At 38.5% G+C, this 24,231-nt stretch overlaps 4 protein-coding genes across 5 annotated transcripts; 3 read left to right on the top strand and 1 right to left on the bottom strand.

The window, feature by feature from the left end:
* The first annotated feature begins 2,956 nt into the window (after window positions 1-2,956).
* On the top strand, window positions 2,957-6,463 carry LOC106393323. The gene is made up of 2 exons (XM_013834034.3): window positions 2,957-4,358; window positions 4,461-6,463. Exons 1-2 carry the CDS (start codon window positions 2,957-2,959, stop codon window positions 6,461-6,463), a joined length of 3,405 nt encoding a protein of 1,134 aa, XP_013689488.3.
* A 1,146-nt stretch (window positions 6,464-7,609) lies between these two features.
* Window positions 7,610-9,493, top strand: LOC106421315. Of its 2 annotated transcripts, XM_048772621.1 has the most exons (5): window positions 7,610-8,335; window positions 8,406-8,679; window positions 8,756-8,846; window positions 8,916-9,040; window positions 9,103-9,493. In XM_048772621.1, exons 2-5 carry the CDS (start codon window positions 8,451-8,453, stop codon window positions 9,201-9,203), a joined length of 546 nt encoding a protein of 181 aa, XP_048628578.1. In that variant the 5' UTR covers window positions 7,610-8,335; window positions 8,406-8,450; the 3' UTR covers window positions 9,204-9,493. The 2 variants fall into 2 exon arrangements, with proteins under 2 accessions (XP_048628578.1, XP_048628577.1); XM_048772620.1 differs by having other exon boundaries at window positions 7,610-8,679.
* A 2,936-nt stretch (window positions 9,494-12,429) lies between these two features.
* Window positions 12,430-16,324, top strand: LOC106394387 (long-chain-alcohol oxidase FAO4A-like). Its single transcript, XM_013834959.3, has 3 exons — window positions 12,430-12,742; window positions 13,847-14,116; window positions 14,496-16,324. The coding sequence occupies exons 1-3, from the start codon at window positions 12,485-12,487 to the stop codon at window positions 16,278-16,280; spliced, it is 2,313 nt and encodes a 770-aa protein (XP_013690413.3). The 5' UTR covers window positions 12,430-12,484; the 3' UTR covers window positions 16,281-16,324.
* Window positions 16,325-17,633: 1,309 nt separating this feature from the next.
* On the bottom strand, window positions 17,634-19,013 carry LOC125598877 (protein decapping 5-like). Its single transcript, XM_048772615.1, has 5 exons — window positions 18,827-19,013; window positions 18,603-18,703; window positions 18,413-18,496; window positions 18,080-18,241; window positions 17,634-17,996 (listed from the first exon to the last, which is right to left on the bottom strand). The coding sequence occupies exons 1-5, from the start codon at window positions 19,011-19,013 to the stop codon at window positions 17,634-17,636; spliced, it is 897 nt and encodes a 298-aa protein (XP_048628572.1).
* Between the last annotated feature and the right edge of the window lie 5,218 nt (window positions 19,014-24,231).

Below are 24,231 nucleotides of genomic sequence, written 5' to 3'. Positions count from 1 at the left end.
AGTTAATTTAAAAATATATATATATAAGTTAAGATGGACAAACTTATTTTTCTAAGAATTCTGAATCTCATTTTCATGGTGACACGTGAATACAAAATAATGTTGTAATGTTTCTCAATTAATATATAAGGAATTTGTAGATATACCTTCTTGGAACTGTGATGTCGGTGGATTGGGACTTACGAGCTGTTCATTAGCAGTCTCGGCACATCAGAGTCGATTTCACACGATAATGCTTCCAATAAATCAAGTCTCTTCGGCGTATGTTCTCCCCCTAAAGGTTGAATGAATCAACAAAACGTGTTGTTTTATAGTGTCTTAATTGATCAAGTGTTACTTTATAAAGATTTATTATAGTTATATTTGATTTCTTACCGAAAGGTGGAAATTATTTTGAAATACAATCTAAAGATGACTTTGGTTATTGACAAAAAATTATTAAAGTTTAAACTCTATATATTCCATTACATAAAACATTAAAATCAGAAGGATTTAGAGATAACCATCATAAAAATTAAAATGGTTGGTATATATTACTGAATAAGAAGAAGAAGAAGAAAAAAAAAACTTAATGATTTGATATGAAATTATAAATCCGAACTCGGTTTGATATGAAATTATAAATCCGAACTCGGAATTTTCGATAATCATACCCGCACTTATGATTGTAGGTCTATCTTTCGAACTGCTTACGTCATAAACTTTGAATGTAAATAATTCACTTGGAGGAAAAATTGATAAAAATGTCCTTTGGAGAGAATCCCTGGCTCTCCCCGTCTGGTCTAGCTTCCGTCCTGAATCCGTCGTCGTCTACTCCTGGTGAACCTCCTCCCCTCAAGCCCCTTGACCCCCCTGACCCCCATCCCTTGGCCTTTGGTGACTTTCCCCCCCTCTCCTCTTCCCCTGCTAAATCTTCATCTCCTATCACTATTCATTCCACTGTTCACCCTCAAACCTTTTTTCGATCTACTATTTTGCCAGCTAAAGATCAAACATCTACTACCACAAATCTTCCTTTTGGCTCTGATGTTACCATGGAAGATTCTGTGGATTTCACCAAAACTATTTCTAGATCTGAAACTATGGCAGTCTTGAAAACTGTTGGACCCCTTCTCACTGTTCTTCCCCCCAAGCACTCCTCCCCCCTCCTTACTAACCATGCCTCTGCTCCACCTCGTAGCTTCACTTCCTCCTCTCTCCCTCCCCCTCCGTTGATGCCTTCCCTCCCACCTGTCCCTCCACGCTCTACTGAAGCTATGCGCCCCGCTATTCCTTCAGCCTCCACAGAAACCCAGAACCCCGACCCTCCTACTAACCACACTAAAAAGACTAATACCCACTCTAAACCCCTACCTCATCAATCCCAAACCTATGCTGCAAAAGCAAAACTTCTTTCTGATCGTTCCCTAAAGCGGTTGGCTCCTACTACCCTCTCCTCTGATGGCAAGCCTCGAGTCCATATCCCTGATGTAGTCTTCGAAAGAGGCGCTGCTCTGCATAAAGAATATGTTGTTGGGTCATTTTTAGGTAAAATGCCTGATTATGGTCCTATACAAAGTGTTCTAAACTACATGTGGGGTAAAGGCTCAAAGCTTGAAATTCATCTCCAACCTTTGAAGCACTCCATGTTAGTAAGAGTTCCAAATGACTACATCAGAACAAAAATATTGGAAAAAAAACTTTGGTATGTGGATACCTCAATGTTCTATGTCTCGCAATGGGGCAGCAATGCATCAGAAGCCTACCCGGAAATAGCCTCAATTCCACTCTGGGCTCACCTCCGTGGCATTCCTTTTGATCTGCGCACAAAAGAAGGTCTAAGTCATGCTGCAGGGTTAGTTGGAGAACCCATAGAGACGGATGACTACACCAAAAATGTCTCAAGCTTGAACATAGCGCATGTAAAAGTTGAGGCTGACCTTACCAAGTTACTTCCTTCTGAAGGTGAACTAGTAAGAGAAAGTGGCGAGATCATTACTGTGGGAATTGATTATCCTTGGGTGCCTCCTTCATGTACTCACTGTCGCCGTATTGGGCACATAACAAAGAACTGTATCTACCCCCCTGCGAAGGATGAAGCTCCCACTGAGGATAATGGTGGTGCACCTCCACCTGCTCCTGTTCCACCTGCTCCAGTTCCATCTGTTAACCTACGGGGTTATTCTTCAAATGTGACGATGGAGCCTCATACTACAGAAGGAGATAATCCAGTTGAAGCGGTACTCATATCAGCCAATCCTACAGCTGCTACTTCTCCTCAGCTAGATAGTGACTCTCAAGCAGCTGTCGACTACATAACTGATACTCTTCTCCCCTTCTCTGATAATGTGATGCCCACTGTTCCTGGTACAATTGCGTTAAATAATCCCCCTGCCCTGCCTTTCACGTTTTCTGCCCTCCCTCCTATCTCCTTACCCTCCAACTCACCTTTATTACCTGTCCATACCCTTTCCTCCTCCACTCCTCCCCCTTCACCTCCATCCTCTCCCCTCCCTCAAAGCCTCCCTACCCTCTCCTTCACCTCCGACCCTGTCCCTGCCTCTTTTGTGGTCAGTCTTGCAGCTGTGCACGCGCCCTTATCCAACTCTTTTATAGCCAAAAAGCAAGCCGCCTCTTTTAACTCCCCTCTTATTTCCCTCCCCCCTTCTTTTTTTGATAAGTCTTCTGCTTCTTGGAAGGCTTCAACCACCCAAATAATATCCCCCTCCATACCCCCTTCGTCCCTTACCACCTCAAACCCATTTTCTTCCTTAGCTCTCATTAACCCTGAGGACTCCATCTCTGATGGTACTCCTCCTCAACCCTCCCTATGAGTACTAAACTATCTTTTTGGAATGTCCGTGGCATTAATGATCCGGACAAGCACTCGCCATTTAGTCAATGGCTGACATCTCAACATCTCATTTTTGGTGCACTTTTGGAAACACACATTAAGGAACAAAATTTGGCTTCTCTAATGCAAAAACTATGCCCGGGTTGGAGTTTCGCTTCTAATCATGCCTCTGATGAAGATGGACGTATTATCATCATTTGGAAACACCCTGCTGTCATAAATCTTTTATACCAAACCCGTCAAACCCTTACTTGCGAAGTCACGATAAGCTCTTCTCTGAAGTTTGTATATACAGCGGTGTACGCAGCTAATACGGTTGCAGAACGAACAGATCTCTGGATGGACCTCCTAACAACCCATCAAACTCTCTCTCTAGATGCTGTTCCATGGGCGGTGGGAGGGGATTTTAATCAAATCCTTCACCCATCTGAACACTCCTCTACCTCAGAAGCCGCCTTCACTCCTCCTATGATTGATTTTGCTGACTGCCTCTTGCAAGTGGGCTTGTTTGATCTGCGCTTTCAAGGGCCTTTAAACACTTGGTCAAACAAATGTCCCACTCAACCTATTGCGAAGAAACTTGATAGGCAACTGGTAAATCAACCTTGGATCTCCACCTTTCCCCACAGCCTAGCTAATTTCCATTCCCCCAACATCTCAGACCACTCCTCTTGCATCCTCGATCTAGCCTCCCTTTTACCCATAGCTGGTACCAAACCCTTCAAGTTTTTCAACTACCTTACCAAACACCCAAAATTTGTGCCTACTGTGGAGGACTTCTGGATTCAGGCCGGTAGCATTGCTTCCACTCTCGGAGAGCTATGCTGGAAACTGAAACAAATAAAACGAGTGCTCAAAGATTTAAATTTTGCAAATTTCTCTAAAATTCAGGAGAGAGTGATTATAGCTAATAGTTTGTTGCAACTTGTGCAGGCAGAAGCTCTTCAGTCACCTACTATGTTGTTGTTTGAAAAGGAGAAAGAGCTCCATGATAAATGGGAATTTCTCAGGGCCATTGAGGAGGCGTATTTCAGGCAAAAATCGCGTATTAATTGGCTAGGTGAAGGAGATTTAAATACCTCTTACTTTCATCGGATATGGAAGGTCCGTTCTGCGGTTAATGCCATCAGATCCTTCATTCTGCCAAATGGTACACTGATCACAGACCCTGTTGCTATGGGTGAGCTTGCAATCTCACACTTTAAGAGTATTCTAGCACCAGACGTCCTTCCGATCACGATCTCCACTCCCCAATGGTTTGCTTCTATTCTGACATTCTGTGTCTCTCCTGAACAAACCGCCACTATGTCTGCTTTGCCATCACCAGAAACAATCACCAAGACCCTCCTCAGACTCAACCCAAATAAGGCTCCAGGCCCCGATGGTCTCACATCTGGCTTCTTTAAAGCTTCTTGGGCAATCATTGGCCATGAAGTCCTCTCCTCCATTGGTACTTTTTTCTCAACTGGTTTCCTGCCTGCAGTTGTAAATTCCACCATCCTCTCCCTTGTCCCCAAGCATCCGGGTGCCTCAGCCGTTACTGACTACCGCCCTATCTCCTGCTGCTCCACCTTATACAAAGCAATCTCAAAAATACTTGTTGCCAAGCTTTAGCCCATTCTTTCAGAACTTATCCTTCCCAACCAAACTGCTTTTGTGCAAGGCCGTCTTCTTGTTGAAAATACAATCTTAGCCACTGATGTAGTAGATGGCTACCACAAGCAGTTTGGTCCTCCCCGACTCACCTTGAAAGTTGATATAGCAAAAGCGTTTGATACTCTAAATTGGGACTTCCTTTTCATCTGCTTGAGCACTCTACAGATCCCGCCAATCTTCATTCACTGGTTGAAAACTTGTGTCTGCACTCCATCTTACACAATCGGTTACAATGGGGCTGTGCAAGGATTTTTCAAAGGGCGTCGTGGACTTAGGCAAGGTGACCCTCTCTCTCCTTACCTATTTGTTGTTGCTATGAACTGTCTCTCTCAGCTTTTGAACAGAGGTGCAGAGGAAGGGAAATTCGGCTATCATGCCAAATGCTCATCCTCAAAGCTCACTCATCTTTGCTTCGCCGACGACCTCCTTATATTCACGGACGGCAAACTGAGCTCTGTCCAAGCAATTCTAGCTATTTTGGATGAGTTTGCTGCGCATTCTGGCCTTAAGATCAGCCTCCAAAAAACCTCGTTTATGTCTTGTGGAGTCCCTCAGGATCAAGTTGACATTATTGCCCAGTCGTGTCAGCTATCTGTTGCCACTCTCCCTGTCCGTTATCTAGGCGTCCCCCTCCTGTCTCAGAAGCTATCTATGCACCATTGCACCCCGTTGATCCAACTCATCAAGAGCAAAGTCAACTCCTGGAGTGCGCGCACCTTGTCATATGCAGGAAGACTCTTACTGCTGAATACGGTTATCAATGGCATCACTAATTTTTGGACCTCAACCTTCATTTTACCCAAAGCCTGCATCACAAAGATCGACTCCCTCTGTAGCTCTTTCCTTTGGCATGGCTCGTCTGAAGCTGGCCATTCAGCAAAGGTAGCTTGGGAAACTGTAACGCTCTCAAAGGATGAAGGAGGATTGGGCTGTAGAGATCTAAGAGCCTGGAACAAAGCCTGCACACTAAAACTCATCTGGCTTCTCTTTAAATCCTCAGGCTCCATATGGGTTGCGTGGTTCATCGAAGAAATCCTTCGAGGTGATCTCTCTAGGTTCTGGGTAATAAAACCGAAGCAGCGTTTCCCATGGCTGGTCAAAAAACTGCTTGGCCTTAGGAATTTAGCTTTCAACTGGATCCATGTCAGAGTGGGCTCCGGAGCCTCTGTGCGATTCTGGTCTGATAACTGGTCTCATCTGGGTGCTATTTCAGCGTTCTTGTCACCCTCTATCTCCAACTCAATGGGCATTCCTCAAGCTGCTTCCCTCCAAGACATCTACCAGAATGGAACGTGGCGAGTTAGACCTGCAAGATCCGATAAGCAGGTTACGGTTCAAGCATTACTTTCATCTCTCACTTTGACGACAGAGCCGGATTCTATAATTTGGAGTGTAGACAATACAGTTTGGGAAAAATATAGCACTGGTGGAATTTACAGATTACTCAAGAATCATGGCAACAAAGTACCTTGGAACCACATCATTTGGAGTAAAGGCGGAATCCCAAAGCACAACTTCATGGCGTGGCTAGCTACTCTCAATCGCCTCCCAACTAAAGATCGGCTCCTACAATGGGGTCTGAATGTGGACCCAAATTGCCTGCTTTGCTCCACTACAGCTGAATCGCGTGATCACCTCATCCTCGAATGCTCTTACTCTGCCTCTCTCTGGCGTAGATTCTCCATGCGCCTTGGTCTAACCATGCCGTTGTCTTGGGGTTTGATGATCTCGGCGTTACTATCACTCACGGGGCCAGTGTGGTATAAGAGATTATGTTGCTTGGTTTGGAAGCTTGCGATCTACTCTCTCTGGGTTGAGAGGAATTCGAGACTCCATCGTCAAAACTACCGTTCGGTAGACTCCTTAGCTGCGACAATGGATCGAACTATTAGGAACAGAATCAACAGCCTTCGTGATGCAAATCCTGTTGCAGCTTCTACCATGTATCAATTCTGGATTCAATCCTCCACCTAGATTGCATCACTGGAAGGTAATAGAAAGCGACTATTCAGTAACGTAACCCCGTTTTTGGTCTTATTTTGTAACTTGATGTGTTGTTCACTGGGCTGTAGCCCATAACACTAAGGCTTGGCTAGCCTGTTTTATTTTTTTCTCATGCTTTAAATAGAAAAAAAGTTGCAAAAAAAAAAATAATAATAATTCACTTGGAAGATTGATTGTTTGTAGTTTTTGTTTTAGTTTTTGCTTTTGTAAAAATTATTTTTTATCCAATCAAGTTTTATCTTTTAATTTTTATTTTTGTAAAAACCATTTCACTTGCCAGTCAACTTTCTTTAACAAATAGATTCCCTAAAATTTAGGAAAACTAGTTTTTCAAAATTTCAACCAATTTGTGAAGAAAATGTAAAAACCAACCTTTGTGGGTTTTCAATATAAAAATGATTTTTTTTTTATTTTGTATAAAATACTATATTTTAATTAATAATAAAGTAAATAATATTTTCATAAAGATAAAATTTCCATACAATTTTTTTTTTATCATTTAACATTAATGTAAAATAATTTATGTGTTTCATATATGTAAATAAATATAGATAATTTTAGTATTAGTTGTAGCCAATTAATTCTTAATATCTATAAATAAATTATTGAATAATATTATTATACATAATAAACAACAACTAAAAATTATAAAATTTAAAATATTTTATTAATATAATATATTATATTAATTTGAAAAATAGCCATTCAAGTTCTAAAAAATGAAAAATATTTTATGTAACAAAATTTATAAATAGTTTCAAAATTTTAAATATTTTAATTTTTATAATTTATAGATATTTTATTAATTATATTTAAGTATAACACTTAAAATAAAATAATTTAAAACATGGTGATGTTTTTATTTTAAATAACAGCCACTATATTTTGATAAATTTTAATGGCAATTTAAAAAAAAATTATTTTAAAACAATGTATTGCTTATTTTATAAAAAAATACTAAGAATAAAGCAAAACCAAAATTAAAAAACAAAAAGCAAAACCAAAAACTGAAAATCAAAAACCAAAATCTAAAAGTTAAAAACCAAAAACCAAAATCTAAAAATCAAAAACGTCTATTTCTGCGCAATAATTTAACGAGCATTAGGGATATATCCCACTATATAAAAGCTACTAATTTTGGATGTTATAAAGGATGCCACATAGGCAAAATATTCTCAGCCATTCATTCTGCCACGTCACTGATAACCCAGACCAACAAATCGTAATTGCAGCCCAGCCCGTTAACCGGTTTCGCTCACGAAATTGCTGTCTCCGTCTCTTTGCTGTTGGGCCAGATTAAAAAATTTTCCAGCCCATCCCATTACTTATTTCAACTGTCAAACTATTTTCTTTTGCATTTTCTATTATTTCAGACAATTTTTTATTTCAACTGTTTTCTATAACAATGTGCAAACCGCCTAAGTTCCCTTTGATCTTAAAATAGTACGCCCAAGATAACAAAACCCCCTCATTTCACACACAGTCCCTGTAAATTTCTATAAAAAACTAAATTCTACTATCAAACCCACCCAACAAATTTACTACTACCACCTATAATTATGGCCCGGCCTACTTAAACTTTAAAAAAAACCATGACAATACTTAAAAAAAACACACCCTAACTATGTTCACTTCAAAAAAAAAAATTTAAACAAAATTGCCAAAAAAATACTAATTCTCATTCTTATCTATGTAGCACATGCACCACAAGATCAAAGCAATTAGGACAACACTCTCGAACCTCATCCAATAATCGTTAGGATCCTTAGGGTCTGGCCCATCACAAATCACAAAAATAAAGATGCTTTCCTAGGGACAACTTTCATATGTCTTGACATCCAGGTTTGTCTAAAATTCATATTTTTAATTATTCCAACTATATTTCAAATGATTGCTTCTAACCACTAAACAGGAACAAAAAATAGAGGGGAAGGTACCTATTTCTACGTCTGACACAATGTACCAACGCTTCGAAGAAGGGAAAATTTATCACATTAGATATTTTAATCTCCTCCCCAATAACCAACGTTACAGGCTTACCGATCAACCATACATAATCAATATCAAAGAAACAACAACTATTACACTGATTCAAGAAAACATTGCACCGATTCCTTCATACATATTCCGGCCACAACGCTACACCCAGTTGATCAGCTTAGCAAGTGAAACCAACTTCCTACCAGGTAAAAAAAAAACAAAAACTCTCTCACACAAAAATAAATCCTAATTTTTTTCCAAACAACCAAATTATTCCTACAGATGTTGTTGGCCGCATTTGCCTCATCCAAGGAAGTGATTTATATAACCACTACACAGATTCAAAAATCATCATTGGATTACGTTTAGACAGGTACAAACTTTTTATTAAGTAATAATTGGTTTACAACTAAACAAAATCTAATACAATAATTATTTGTAGATCGAAATTGGTACGTCTAACTTTATGGGACAAGGAGGCATCTAATTTCAGGGAGTTAAATCGCATATCAACAAGGAAAAAACAAGTCGTAATCATCACAAGTATCATTCCACGGATACATGAAGGTAATAAACTAAACATAAACTTTACAAAAAACTAAATGCTAACAAATATTTGCCTTTTTCAGAAAAACTATCACTCACAGCAACACCTGGAACGCGCTTCTACTTTAACAACGAAATTGATATCATTCAACGCTTCCAAAAGAGGAATAAACTGCTATCTTAAGCCTCATAGCAAACACCACCAGTCAACTTTTAAAACATTTACGTTACCACTTCCTACGTCAATTAAATTGTCACACACAAAGATTATTTTCTCATTCAAATATCGAATTCCTCAAAACTATTTATTATTCATACTTACAGTTGTTTTTAAAAAAAAATGATCACCGTTTCGAACTTCTCCCCTGTATAAAAAAACAAAACTTAACTTATCCTTTCAGAAACCAAAAAACACACAATTTTAATTCACCTGATTTTTATTAAACATGTAATCCGCGCGCAGCGCGGACGCCGGCCCTAGTAATGATAATATATGAAGAACGAAACACTACATTTCTATTAAATTCCATCTACCCCAACGTCAACTTGCATTGGAGATTGGACAATCGATGATATCAATGCACGTATTAGTTTACATAAAAGAGGGAAAATAAACTCTAAATCTGGGAGAAAATCAGAAGCTTAATGAATGATACAATTATGGAGGACAGGTATTGTTAACTGTACTGACATTCAATTCTTTTGTTTTTTTTTTTCATTGGGTCCAGTTTGATACTCATATCATGCAGTCCTTGTGTCCTTTCTTGATCTCTGGACTTTTATTGATTCTATCATATTAACATTGTCAATTTGTTTTAGCATTATCACCAAATACTCCCAATCATTCAAAATTATGCTTTATCATTACTTCTTTTATTTTGAGTCACATATCTAGCAGCATTCACATGTATGATTCAGCCTCGAGGGCTTCCAACGTAATATCAAAAAAATTTAAGACGTTTATTCATCATTAGAATCAGCTTTTTGTCATCAAACGTGGAGGTCAAAATATTTGTAAAATTGTTGACTTTTAATTGAGTATTGCAAACAATGTTTTAAAACCATGAGATGATCACTTCATATTGCAACACTTACGTCACTGGAACTACTTCTACGCGTCGTGAATAAACTATTTAGCCTGTAACTAGTATAATGGAAACATTTAAACCATTCATAGCCTTGATTATAAAAGCTCTGAACAAAATAAAAGAATAAAAATTTATATATATAAAGTTAGTTTTTCCTTTTTTTATGACATGTGGAAATGGGGTTTGTTGACATGTGTCTTCATGTTTTTTTTTTGTATTTTAAATCTTTCTTCTTTTAAATTATTACAATTTACTCCATAAATTTCTAATTGTGTACTATCTAATCCTTCTCGCACTTATTGGTCCGAAATAAATAAAATAATATAAATATATTTTAAATTTTAAATTTATTAATAACTAAAAATACATAAACTTTCACCATTTTATTATTTTTTTACTAATTTTTCTTATTTTATTTACAAATTATATATTTATTAATAATCAAACTAAGAATAAGAAATTAGAGCACCAACACAAATAACCAAGAAAACGAGCTAGATGGAGAATAATAATCGAAAGGCCAAAGCCACCAAGAAACAGGAAGATATATGCTTAAAGCACCGGAATCACAACCAGTACCTAAAAGGTAAGAAACATCTCATAAACTAAACACGAACATACAAGACGACCATGCAAGTGAAAAAACACAAAGCTCTGGATAGAAAAGACCAAAGCTCAAAAAAACTAACTCCGCACACCTATACCAGAGGAAACATGGAAAGAAAAGAAACAACTTGAGGAATGGAGAATGGAAGACAACCACCAAAAAATCAGAAACTAAACTTGAGACCAAAAATTACCTTCCAAGCCCACATAGCATACACGAACGAAAACATTATATAAGCCTCGAGTGGCAAACATGGTGAAAGGGAGAGCCACTAGAGATGCGATGAAAGCTGCAAAGAGATGCGAGAATAGTGAGGGAAAGAGAGACGAAACGAAATCAGCAAACTATGGAGCCACCCTCGAGTTATGAAAGAGAGCATAGAAGTCAGAACACCAAAAACTAGATCTTGAAAACCAAGACGAGCAAAGACTATTGACGGTAAGCCAACGACGACAAATAAAACATCAAAGACGACTAAACTCTGACCCAACCAAAGAGATGCAATTCCTAACATCAGCTGAAATCTAAAGAAAAAGATGAGCAATCAGTATTGACTGGAACAGCCTACAATACCGTGAGAATCAACCGAACAACTGAAAACTCAGAAATCTGATCTACAACAAATACCATATAATCTCACAGGTGAAGAATCTAAAGAAAAACAAGAGAAAGAAGTGAGTCTTTTTTCGGTGATGGTGAGAAGCACCGCACACCAGAAAGGTAACGAACTACATAGACGGTGACGGTTCAAGTCAAAATATGGGAAGAGGAAAAAAAATATCTTAAAAGTTTTAATTTTCAAAAATATGAAAAAATACAATACAATTTTGACGTTAAAACCTTTAATCTTAGAATTAATCAACAAATGCATAGATGCAAAGTTATTGAAATTCAATATTCTTTTACATTAGAGGTTCACTTCACTATTAACAAGTACTACTGTACACACAATAACACATTATTCAAAAAAAACAAACACAAAATATATTAACCTATCACTTACTACTACATAACACATTAAAAATACCAAATAATGTTTTTAACAAATAAAAATGACAAAATAATTACATTATCCAAAAATCATGTTCTTAGCAATAATAAAACAATATTCCGCGGGCAGCGCGTACATCCCCTAGTACTCATATATCTTTTCCTTTTTGTAGAAAAATATTTCATCATAAATATATTGGCTAATCGTCATCCTCTCATTGTCATTTATGTGGAGTAGATTTGCGATACATACACAAATAATTATACGTATATATATACCCCAATTTGGTTTGTATCAAACAAATGTGTTATGAGATCAGTCCCATTCCTTTAAAAGGTTATGGTTGCCTTTTCTATGAGTTGACTTTTAATTGAGTTTTAATTATTTTTCATATGAGGTGGATGTACCTCTTAGTGTATAATCTACAAATCTCTGAGATAATATACCAAGATGGTCGATAAAAATACACAACTCAATTATTTTTACAGAAAACATATATATCAATCTTAAGAAGACACTGTGCTAATAGATAATTGAATTAGTTTAATAGTTTGGTGAATAGTTGAGACCAATCCTGTGTTCTTGCCGGTATCCGAATTTTCCTGCTGGTACCAAATTTGATATGGTTCACGCATAACTGACTTGTCCAAATACTACACATTCCATTTGTATATATTTAATTTAATAAATGTGCATGTATAATTAGCCATTGTCCCTCTATATAAACACATAAAACACATTCTTTACCAGTCACAATAACAAAAACCATTCTTGAGTTAATGGAATATCAAAACAAAAGCAGTCTTCATAAAGATTCGATGGAAGCAAAACTTGACGTCGAATTTGGAAGTCCCCGGCAGCAAGATGAAACGAAAACGCTTTATGCGAACTCACTGACGGCGCGTGAGATGGAATCTCTGGTTGCGATCTGCGATACTCTAATACCGTCTATCGACGGCGCTGAAGTAGGACACCTGGATGACGGCGTCGCTGGATACTACTCCGCCTCTGCTTCTCATACTGGAACTCCCGACCGTGTAAGTGTGTATATATACAAACATGCATTTACATTCATTTATATATGTTATACACATGCATGATCATGTAATTAAAGACAATCTTTCTATATCTACCTATCCATTTCACTCTGTATATATATAAATATATGCTTCCTCAACTATATATGTTACATGCATTTGAATATATTTATAGCTAACCTTTTTTTACAAACAAAAGAGAATAGAACATATTTTTGTGAGTGATTTGAATTTTGAAACTATATAATTTGAAACCATTGGTTGCTGGAATTTTTACATCCACTGAACTTAATTTGCCTTTTGTATTTCTTAAATTTAAAGTAACAAACCAATAAATTGACAGTTCTTTAACATAGAAACAACTTAAATGATTAATAGACGACACAACTTAAGTTTGTAGTCTTTCTTGGTTCAGGATCATTTTAAAAAAAGTTGTACTACAAGACGCAGAACCTTTTCTTTCTCATTATTCACAGCTGGTTTTGACAACGTTGAAACCACAGTTTCACTGCTTAAACTATCGAAAGCTGAACTAGATGAATTTTTAGCAATTAAATATGTACATGTTTTATTAATTTCTTTAATAAAGCATGACATTATTTTGTAAAAACATAGATATTGTTGCATGCATGTGATTCAGTCCTTTCATCGCTGAAATAAAAGAATCATTACTTAAGAAGAGAACAAAAATTCAGTACTCTTAGTGAAATATAGAGCCGACAGGTTTCAAGTACAACTAAAATCCGTCGATCGTCACGTATGCAAAATATATCTCAAAATTGATTGTCATATACGTTATTTTCTTTTCGCAACCACTTATTGGTTGCTTATACTTATTATTATTATTATATACTATATGGTATTAATATCACTACGATAGCTGATACAAATGTCTCTTTTTCTTGTCATAACTACGATGGCCAAAACTGTAAAACGTGGACACCAAAACATTTGGGTCCAATTTCAGACAAATACTAGCTTTATAATAACAATATGAAAACTAATATAGGTTAAACAGACTTAAATATTATTTAATCATTGATTTGTATTATCTTGGTTAATTTTATTTGCGTTTTTTATTATGTCATAAATTCACAATAATAGGTGGCGAGGTTAATGAGTCAGAGACTTCACCACCCAAAGAAGTGGATTTTAAGAGTTGGACTGTGGTCACTCTCAACTTGGATTGGAAGTCTCGTCTTGTGTGGTCAGAGAAGTTTCATCGGCGGCTTTCCATACTTCCAGAGATTCTGCCGGCTGCCAAAGAAACAGAGAGAAGAGACATTGCTCAATTGGGCTTCAAGCTATTTCTTACTCCTAAGAATGTTCTTTAGGTCCATCAAACTTATCACTGCCCTTGTCTTCTTTACCCAGGTAAAAATTTAACCCCATGCAAGACTTACATTTTTTCATTCCTTATCTTTCCATATACATATGCTCCTTATCTTTCTTTAAGTTTTGTCTTTATAATTTAAGCACTTTGTAAAAAGTTAAGCAATATTAATTCTAAACTTGCTTTCCATTCACGTGATTTGGTATTGAGTTAACGTTAATTTGTATAGAAATTTATAAACATTAATATGTGTGATCTTCTTAAATAAATCAAATTAAAAAAGAAAAGAAAAATAGTGAGGAAATATATAACAGGACATTAAATTTGGATTGTAGGTTGAAGCCCATGTATATCAACCAAAAAAATTGACAGCTTGATATTCCAAAGATTAATTATTTTAAATAATTTAATAATTTTCAGGTGGATGAAAAAGGAAAGAACTTAGCGTGGAAAGCAATAGGATACAATGGACCCAGCTCAGATCATAGTGATCATGAAGAAGAATTAAATGAGACGAAGACTAACAAAAATATGCCTAAGGAGATCTTTGGACCACTATACAATGGCATCATCAATCTCAAAAAGCCTAGAGAAGCCGTGACAAAGAAGTTAACAGGTCATGGCTTCACAGTATCAACTCAAAAGAGCAATAAAAAAAGATCATCAATTTCTAACCCAGTGATGACAATCCGGTGTGATGCCGTGGTGGTTGGGTCTGGATCCGGCGGAGGAGTAGTGGCCGGACTTTTAGCCAAGGCGGGTTATAAAGTTTTGGTGGTGGAGAAAGGAAACTACTATGCAAGAAGCAATCTCTCTCAACTTGAGGGGCAAGCAATGGATGAGATGTACTTATCCGGTGGGTTACTAGCAACTTCTGATATGAACGTAGTGATTCTCGCCGGGTCCACTGTCGGAGGCGGTTCAACCATTAACTGGTCGGCCTCGATCAAGACACCGGAACACGTGATGAAGGAATGGGCTGAAAAGTCAGAACTTGAGTTGTTTGAAAGCAATTTGTATCGGGAGGCAATGGATGTTGTGTGTGAGAGAATGGGTGTTCAATGCGGATTTGTGGAAGAAGGGTTTAATAATGAGGTCTTGAGGAAAGGTTGTGAAGAATTAGGGTTACAAGTGAAGAATATTCCGAGGAATGCTTCAAAGGATCATTACTGTGGGTTTTGTTCCTTGGGATGCAAGAAAGGTCAAAAGCAGGGGACTTCAGAGACTTGGCTTGTAGATTTAGTGGAATCTGGTAATGGTTTGATCCTTCCAGGTTGTAAAGCGATGGAAGTCTTGTATGAGAGTGAAGGCGGGAACAAGAAGAAGACTTCCACTGGAATTGCGTTTGCGTTTGGGGAAGACATCTATGTGGTGGAGTCTAGGGCCACGGTAGTGGCCTGCGGTGCGCTTAGAACGCCTCATTTGTTGAAACGCAGCGGTTTGAAGAATGGTAACATTGGGAGAAACCTTTGTTTACATCCAGTTGTTATGGCTTGGGGATGGTTCCCTGAGGAGGAGAAGTGGCCTGAGAAGAAGAAAAAGAGCTACGAGGGAGGGATAATGACAGCAATGTCCAGCGTTGTTAACGCAGAAGCAAAGACTACTTATGGTGAAACGGTGATCCAAACGCCTTCTCTTCATCCAGGGATGTTCTCAGGGGTCATTCCTTGGACGTCAAGCAATGATTTCAAAACCCGAATGCTCAAATTCTCAAGAACCGCACACGTTTTCACGCTTTTGAGAGATAAAGGAGCTGGAACAATCAATTCGAAGAGTTACATTGACTACAACTTAAACGATGAAGACGAAGAGAGTCTAAAGAAAGGTCTTGGAAGTGTCTTGAACATTTTGATAGCGGCTGGAGCTGAGGAGATCGGGACGCATAACTCAGAAGGTAAGAGTTTGAACGTTAGAACAGCGAGTGCGGTAGAGATTAAGAGGTTTGTGAGAGAAGAGAGTTCAAAGAGCTTGAAGGATCTGTCTGGACAGATATGTTCAGCTCATCAAATGGGAAGTTGTAGGATGGGAATCAGACCTGAAGAATCTGCGGTGAAGCCAACGGGAGAGACTTGGGAGGTTGAAGGCCTGTTTGTGGCGGACACAAGTGTTTTTCCGACGGCTTTAGGGGTTAATCCGATGGTCACCGTTCAGTCAATTGCTTATTGTATTGGACTTAATGTTGTTGGGGCTCTTAAGAAGAAGTGAAGTCTCGTTTATACTAGACTTAAGTTTTCATATTGGAAAAATAATATGCTTTCTTAATAATTTTTTTAATATGTTTTCAATAGTGACAATAATTCCATTCATTCTGAATAATTGGGAATGCTAGATTTTTTTTTTCAGAAAAGTTATTTGATAAAATAATAGTGAGAGTAAAGATACGATAAATGGATTAAAAAATTTAACTTCCTTTTTTTTTAAAAAAAAGATACAAAATACAAAATGTTTTAAGTTTATTAATACTTTGCTTTTGTGATCTGTTTATGAAGGCCAAATAATTTACACCGACCTCCCTTTAGTCAAATCTGTTTCCTTAGAATGTTTTAGAAATATTATCCATTTATATTATAATTTATTCTCCAGATATATATATATATATATGATATATTTAGCTGACAAAGAAGATTTCTCTGAGAAGTTGCCTCAAATAACAAAAAAGTTAAGAATACTATCCTTTATGGCTTTTCCCAGTCTTATTTAGTTTCTTTTGTTCGAAGATTTTCTCTATTTAGTTGACAAAAAGATTAAACCTTTACTGTGTGTTGTAGAATTATACACATATGTACGTGCGTCCGATTGATTTTGTCCATTCAGAAGGAACCGAATCTAACAAAGGCACAGAAAGCTTTGAAACTATGCACAACCTTCTGCCCAGAAAGAAGATATTCGATGGGACACATAAAGGAACTGCTATTTACTAGGAAGCCATGCGTTTGTGCTCGGAATAGCCGCTGTTATTCGCTTCTCTCTTGCTCAGATCAGTGGAAACGTAGTTGTGTTCCAAAACCCACAAGACAGTAACCAAAAGAAAATATGTCCTGGCTACGAGATTACTAATCGTACTTTACCCACTGTTCTTGATTATGTCCTGGTAAAATAATTGCCATAAATCCTATTTTTTGTCTTACATTATGATATTTTCTTTGCTTTATCTAATCAATTTATGACATGCAAATAAGAAGATTTGTAACCAATCATAACCTTACAAGCTACTATTAATGCTCCACATAACTCTGACTAGTCTAAGGTAATGTACAACATGGATAATGAAAAGAAAACTTCAAGATGCATCCACCACCATGCACTAATATCTAAGTCAACCATAGTTGGTTGACCTTGTCAGATTTATGTCAAAGTCCAAAAGGAAATTAAAAACAAAATATGGAAGTAGAAAAACTTCAACGATTTTTACATATTTTTAGCTTGTTCTTCAGAAAAGAAATAAAAAAATAACATTCGAAAAATCATAAGTAACAAAAGGCAAGTTAGTTAGACAGAAGAAACACACATGAACTTGTCAATGATATGTGCCACCCACTCCTTTTTGAAACTTATATTTTACACAAATCCCAAATCTGCCAGTTCATGACTAGAGGGAAGATATGAGAAGGATCGCTCGATAGGGCCAAACGGATTCCAAGGTCTCCCGATAGGATCAAACGGCTTGCGCGAGTTCATGTAAGAAGATTTATCAATAGTACAAGCAGTTTGATCTTCTTGATTGTTGTTTACTAGATAATTCCAAATCTCGTTCAGATAAGAAGATCCATCATCACTATAATTCCATGTCTCGTTCTGATAAGAAGATCCATCAACAGTACAAGAAGTTTGATCTTCTTGCTTGTTGTCTCCTTCAGGACCCCATAGCTTGTACGGCTCGAAGTTCTTAGTCAGTGCTTCAAAATCAAACCCTCCATTACCCTACAACCAAAACAAAACGAGTAAAGTGACATATTTAATAAAATGCAGATATGTAATAAAGAGAGAATGATGATATATATTACCTGCCCAAGAGAAAATGGGACAGATGGATAAGTGGTAAAGAAACTTTGAGAAGCAATCGATGACGGTGCAGCATATGTAGGATCTTGATAAAGTGGAGCACAAGGCATAGGTTGGTAAGCATGGTTCAACCAAGGATCATAGTAATTTGAACTGGGATATTGCTGTAAAGCAAGAGGTTTACAAGCAATTTGTAATCCATCATTGACTGATCCCATATTTAAAGATGCATCATAATCATAAATAGCTTCCGTTTTGCTGAGATTTTCATTGGAAATTAATAAGGGAACGTTTTGGCGTATTTTAGCACCGTCTTGATTGTATGACGAGTATACGTATGGGAGTGGTGGTTTTGGGGGACGATAAATCTTACTACTTAGTCCTCTTGCTAAGCTCGCTGGAGAATCAACTACTACATTCTGCAAAAATGAATGACACAAAAAAAAGAGGAACGAGATTAGCCAAGAAAGCATCAAATTAGAATGAATGATAAATTGATACGCATAAGTTAACGCACATACTTGCCTTTATCTGAGTTGTGGTGAAAACAATGTAACTATAAAGTTCATAAGAAGGTGGAATATGAAACCCGATAAGGTTCCTGCCCTCCGTGCCGTAACATATCACTGCACAAACATCAAACAACATTAGAAAAAAAAAACAATTACTTTATCGAAATATTCTCTGTAAACTAAACGAAAACTACATATCAGGTTATATTAATCTCAAACTGAGGTTTCAGATCGTACCATTTATAAGACATAGGGTCTTTTCATCGTGATTGAGATGATAGAGAAAGCCTTGGTATCGTAAACCGTATTTAGAGACCAGTGTCATAAAGCTTCCAATGTAATCGACGGGATATGGATTTTGTGGCTGTGGTTTCCGTAAAGATGATGACAATGACGAGATACACTGGGAATTATCTGTCGCCATCATTCCAACCGAACTAAAGTGAAATTTAAGAAAGAAGAAGAGTCGTTAAGTCTGATTAGGGTTTTTTTCCTCCCCCTGTACCTCGCTTCTTGTTTGCAGTATTGTCAAATTTGAAATATAAGATTTTTCTAAGCTGATAGATATATAGGAAAGAAGAAATTGAAATATATGTTATATTTCCTTATAAGATAAACATGATTTGTAATGTTTCTCTATCCGATTAAGATTTACCATTTTTGCAATTCATAAAATATTCTATTCAAGGGGATCATGTTCTTGCGCCTTTCGTCTGATTGTTTCTTTCTGTTTCTCTACGTACCGGCTTTCTCCTTTTTTACTTATAAATACGTAAATATACTATGGTTTAAATATACATATGTACATGGATAATTAGATAAACTTGATTTTGCTACGTATTCTCGTAGAATTTAAGTGCAGGAGGTAGTACTGGGCTATACTGGAGTTCGGTTTTTGTGATGTGCGTGGACCTTCTAAGCGTGAAAAAGGAAAAAAGATATGTACTTCAAGACAAAATGGTATTTTCCATTAAGCAAAAAGTTTTTGATTGGAGAGAAGGTTTACCTTTACAAGAAAAGGAAAATTGCTTAAATGGAAAAGGAAGTTTGCTTAAAGAGTTTTTGGAGACTTGAAAAGCAAGTTTAAGACGTGAAAAAACAAGTTCTGGGTCTAACTTTTAGAAAAAAACTTGTAATGCCCTACTCAAAAATACAAATTTATGTTCTCATTCTTCATATTTTTTTTTTATAATGCCCTGTATACAACCAAACTTTTTTGTAAAAGTTGGGATGCCCTAAGCGGCCATTCTTTTGCTTGTGCTCCAGACCGGACATGTGTCTGATATATAAGGAAGGACGTGTCTTATGAGAAAGCAAGACCTCAGAGAGGAGAGAGGGAATGCGTTGGGTGCTGATGTACTTGGTGAAGTACTTTTGAGATGTGGAAGATTGAAACCTAGACTCTTTTTTTGGAACACAAACTTTCATTCAAACTTAAACTCCAAAAGGAGGGTTCATTACAGCAACTGCAGAGAGCAGAGCATTCTTTGCTACTGAATCAGAGATATTGTTTTTGTCCCTAGGGATCCAACTGAAGTAAACAGCATCAAGAAGGGAACTTAGAACTAAGATATCAGCAACTAAACCATAAATCTCCGGTGGGGGGTGTCCTCCATTGACTACTTGGATTAATTGTCTAGAGTCCGATTCAAAGTGAAGTCTTCGGCGGTTCAGAGAAAAACACATAGTGATAGCTTCCCGTAGAGCCAGTGCTTCTGCAATAAGTGGGGAAGCAACGTAGTAGCATTGAGAAGCAAACGATCTGGGCCCTTCCTCGTTGTGTACCGTCCAAGCTAGTCCAGCCACCGATCTATCCATGCGCCATGCTGCATCTGTTTGAATTTTTAAATAACCTTCAAAATTCGTCGTGACGCCAGCTGCTTTCCTTGTTGTGTGAGATACTGCAATCTGCTCATTAAGCCATTCTCGAGCCACGACTATCGCTCGCAACATAGTCTCCTTCGGTGAAGCATCCTTGTTCTGGAAGATCAGCTCATTACGAACTTTCCAGATTGTCCACAATATCCATGGAGTAAGTTTTCCGGTGGCTATTCCAATTGGTGGGAGACACTCTTTCGTGACAATCTCACTCCACTCTGCAGCTAAATCTACCAGTCCTCTCGCATCAAAGTTGGAGGTGAAGGGGGCAAGGCCCCATACACGTTGAGCAAACTCACAATGAAAGAAGAGATGATTGATAGATTCAGGGCTACCACATCGAACACACCTTGCTTCCACATTTATATTTCTAGCTTCCAGTGCTTCGCTTGTCGGGAGAGCTCCTTGGAAAATCTTCCAAATAAACAGTTTGATTTTTGGGTCAGTATTCAACTTCCATATTCCTTTTTCCCAGTCAAAAGGGGGCACTTGTTGGACCTGTACTGGCATCTCTCGTCGTTCACATGCTGTCCAATAGCCAGATTTTGTTGAGTAGACTCCATCTTTAGATTTTAGCCAGATAATTTTATCTTGACACCCTGTTTTGCTTGGCTTGATCAACAATATTCTTTCCTCCTCGAAGGGTAGCAACTGCTGGATCTTTTCTCTATCCCAACCACCATTATCCGGTAGGAGAAGATCTTTCACTAGTAGCTTCAGTTGATCTTCAGGGGCAGGTCCCATTGGCCTTGCTTGTCCAGAGAAGCTCATCCAGTTATCATCCCAAACCTTGATTGATTCCCCATTTCCTACCGCCCATCCAATGTTTGTCTTGAGGAGGTATCGGCCAATTAGAATCCCTCGCCATCCATGTGATTCAGTAGCCTTATCAGTGACTGTGAGGAAGGACTCCTCTTTGCAATATTTTCCCAACAGGATTTTTCCAATTAGAGACGTGGGATTGTGTAGCAGCCGCCAGCTAAGCTTCGCCAAGAAGGCATCGTTGTAACTCTGAAAGTCCCTGAATCCTAGACCTCCTTGGCTCTTGTGTTTTGTCATTGTCGACCAAGCTACCCATGACATTTTCCGTTTCCCGTCCTTATCATCCCACCAGAACCTCGTTACTGCAGACTGTATGTGTTTGCACAGTGATACAGGCAATTTAAAACATGTCATTGCATGTGAGGGGACCGGAGATAGCACACTCTTGATCATGGTCATTTTTCCAGCAGTCGAGAGAAATCTATTAGACCAGCCGCTTGCTTTTTGCTTGATTCGATCAACAATGGAGGTGAATAAATCTCTTTTCCGCCTTCCAAAGTGCTCGGGTAAGCCGAGATATTTTCCCACTCCTCCTTCTCTTTGTATGTGTAGGCAGTCTTTAATCCCTGCTTTCAGATTCCCCGGGGCTTTTTTGGAGAATGTTATAGATGATTTGGCTGTGTTAATGGACTGACCAGAGGCTGTCTCATACTGTTGCAGTATGGTTTTCAGCGCAAGACTGCTCGCTTTATCCGCTTTGGAGAAGAACATGGTGTCGTCCGCAAAGAGTAGGTGATTAACTCTTGGACACCCTTTTGCGACCCGGATCCCTTCAAGCAATCCATCCTCCTGAGCTTTGTTACACAACCCCGAGAGCACCTCGCTGCACAAAATGAATATGTACGGTGAAAGAGGATCTCCTTGACGGATACCTCGACTCGGTTTAACTCTTCCTCTAGGCGAGCCGTTAATGAGGAAGGCGTAGGTAACGGAGGATATACATTCCATGATCCAGTGAATCCATTTCTCATGGAATCCCATTCGCTGCAAAACTAACCGAATGAACTCCCATTCAAGTCGGTCGTATGCTTTGCTCATGTCCGTTTTCACGGCCATGGCACATCTCTTCTCTGCTTTTGAGGTCTTTAGATAGTGTAAGACCTCATGTGTAATGAGGACATTATCAGCAATCGCTCTCCCCGGTACAAATGCGGACTGATTCTCTGAGATGATTGACGATAAGAGAGGCCGAAGCCGTTTCGTCAGGATCTTCGAGATGATTTTGTAGTATACATTGCATAGAGCAATGGGTCTATAATCAGCCACTGTTCGCGGGTTCTTGATCTTGGGAATAAGTCTGATAAAAGTCTCATTTATCTTCGGAGGCAAGGAACCAGTGGTGAAAAAAGTTTGAATTTCTTCAGAGATATCACTTCCAATGGAGTCCCAGTTGGAGTGAAAAAAGCTAGCCGAGAATCCGTCCGGTCCGGGTGCTTTGTCTGCATGAATCGAGAAGACCGCATCTTTGATTTCCGAAGGGGACGGGATCTTAATCAGGGCAGCATTATCGTCTGGGGTGATTCGCGGCTGAAGCGCCATTTCAACAATATTTTCCCTGTCTCCATCGATGCTTGTGAACAGGTTCTGGAAGTATTGAACCACCACCTTCGAGATTTGCCCTTCTTTGAAAACCATCTTGCCTTCGGTATCTTCAATTACTGAGAAAGTATTAGCCCTCTTTCTGTTCTTGGTTGTGGCATGAAAATAACCTGAGTTTCTGTCTCCTAATCTTAGCCATAGGAGCCGACTCCTCTGCTTCCAGTAGGCTTCCTCCGCTGTATATGCGGCTTGCAGGTCCTGAGAGATTTTGTTGATTAAACCTGTGTCGTTGATCGCACTGGACAATGCAGTTTCCAGTTCCTCTTGTTTTTGTTGGATTAGGATCCTGCTGTTGTTTTGCTTCTTTTTATTCCAAAGGGAGATGGCGCCTCTAACTGCTGCTATCCGACCAGATATGGTTTTGTTACTCGATTCTTTCCATGCTTGCTTCACAATATCAGTAACTTCTGGATTATCTTTCATTCGTCTGTCATATCGAAAAATGCCTCGTCGCTTCTTTTCCCCCGGCTCGAAAATTGACAGTACAGGTTTGTGGTCCGAGCCTTCGTAAGCTAGATACATACATCTAGCTGTCGGGAAGTCTTCAGCCCATTTCGAGTTTCCCACAGCTCTATCTAATCGGCACCGCACCAAGTACTCCGCTCTCTGCCCCCGCCATGAGAGAGGATCTCCTGAGTGTGGTAAATCATATAAATCGCCCTCAGAGAAAAACATTCGGAAATCTCCAAAGGAACCTTCAGCTCTATCGGGCCCTCCTACTTTCTCCTCGTTGCAGATGAGGTCGTTAAAATCACCAGTAATGAACCATGAGGAATCCCTCATCTCTGCAAGGCTAACTAGATACTGCCAGAGTACTTTCCGCTTCTGTTTATCAGTGTCGCCGTATATGAACGAGGCATAAAAAACTTTATCTTGGTATTCAATGCGAGTGTCATACAGATTAGGAGTAGCATCAAGAACTTCAAGTTTGATCTCTTCTTTCCACAACAGAGCTAAACCTCCTGCTCCATGACCAGTAGGCGGAATCAGATCATGATATTCATAGCCAAGTTGCTGAGTTTTGTCTAGTACAAACGCAGAGGGGTTTTTTGTTTCGCACAAGAAAATGATATCCGGAAAGATAGTGCGCTTAATCTCCCGGAGACGTTGGACTGTCAAGGGATTCCCCAAACCTTGACAGTTCCAACTCATAATTTTTAAGGACCGAGATGAGACGGATTCGGAAAATTCGTCCTCTGATTCTTGCGGCCTGTAGGGATCATATTGCGAAGAGGTTGGTTATCTGATCCTGATCCAGTAGTGCGGTGACTTCCACTTTCTCTAGAAGTCGTTACTTTGCTCTTAGTCTGTCTGCTTGTAGTTCCAGCTTCCTTGCCTGGGTT

Source organism: Brassica napus, unplaced genomic scaffold, assembly GCF_020379485.1.
Source record: "Brassica napus cultivar Da-Ae unplaced genomic scaffold, Da-Ae ScsIHWf_1783;HRSCAF=2417, whole genome shotgun sequence".
In the NCBI taxonomy this organism is placed as follows: domain Eukaryota; kingdom Viridiplantae; phylum Streptophyta; class Magnoliopsida; order Brassicales; family Brassicaceae; genus Brassica; species Brassica napus.
Note: the sequence above shows the minus strand (reverse complement) of the source record. Positions and strands in the feature narration are given on the sequence as shown.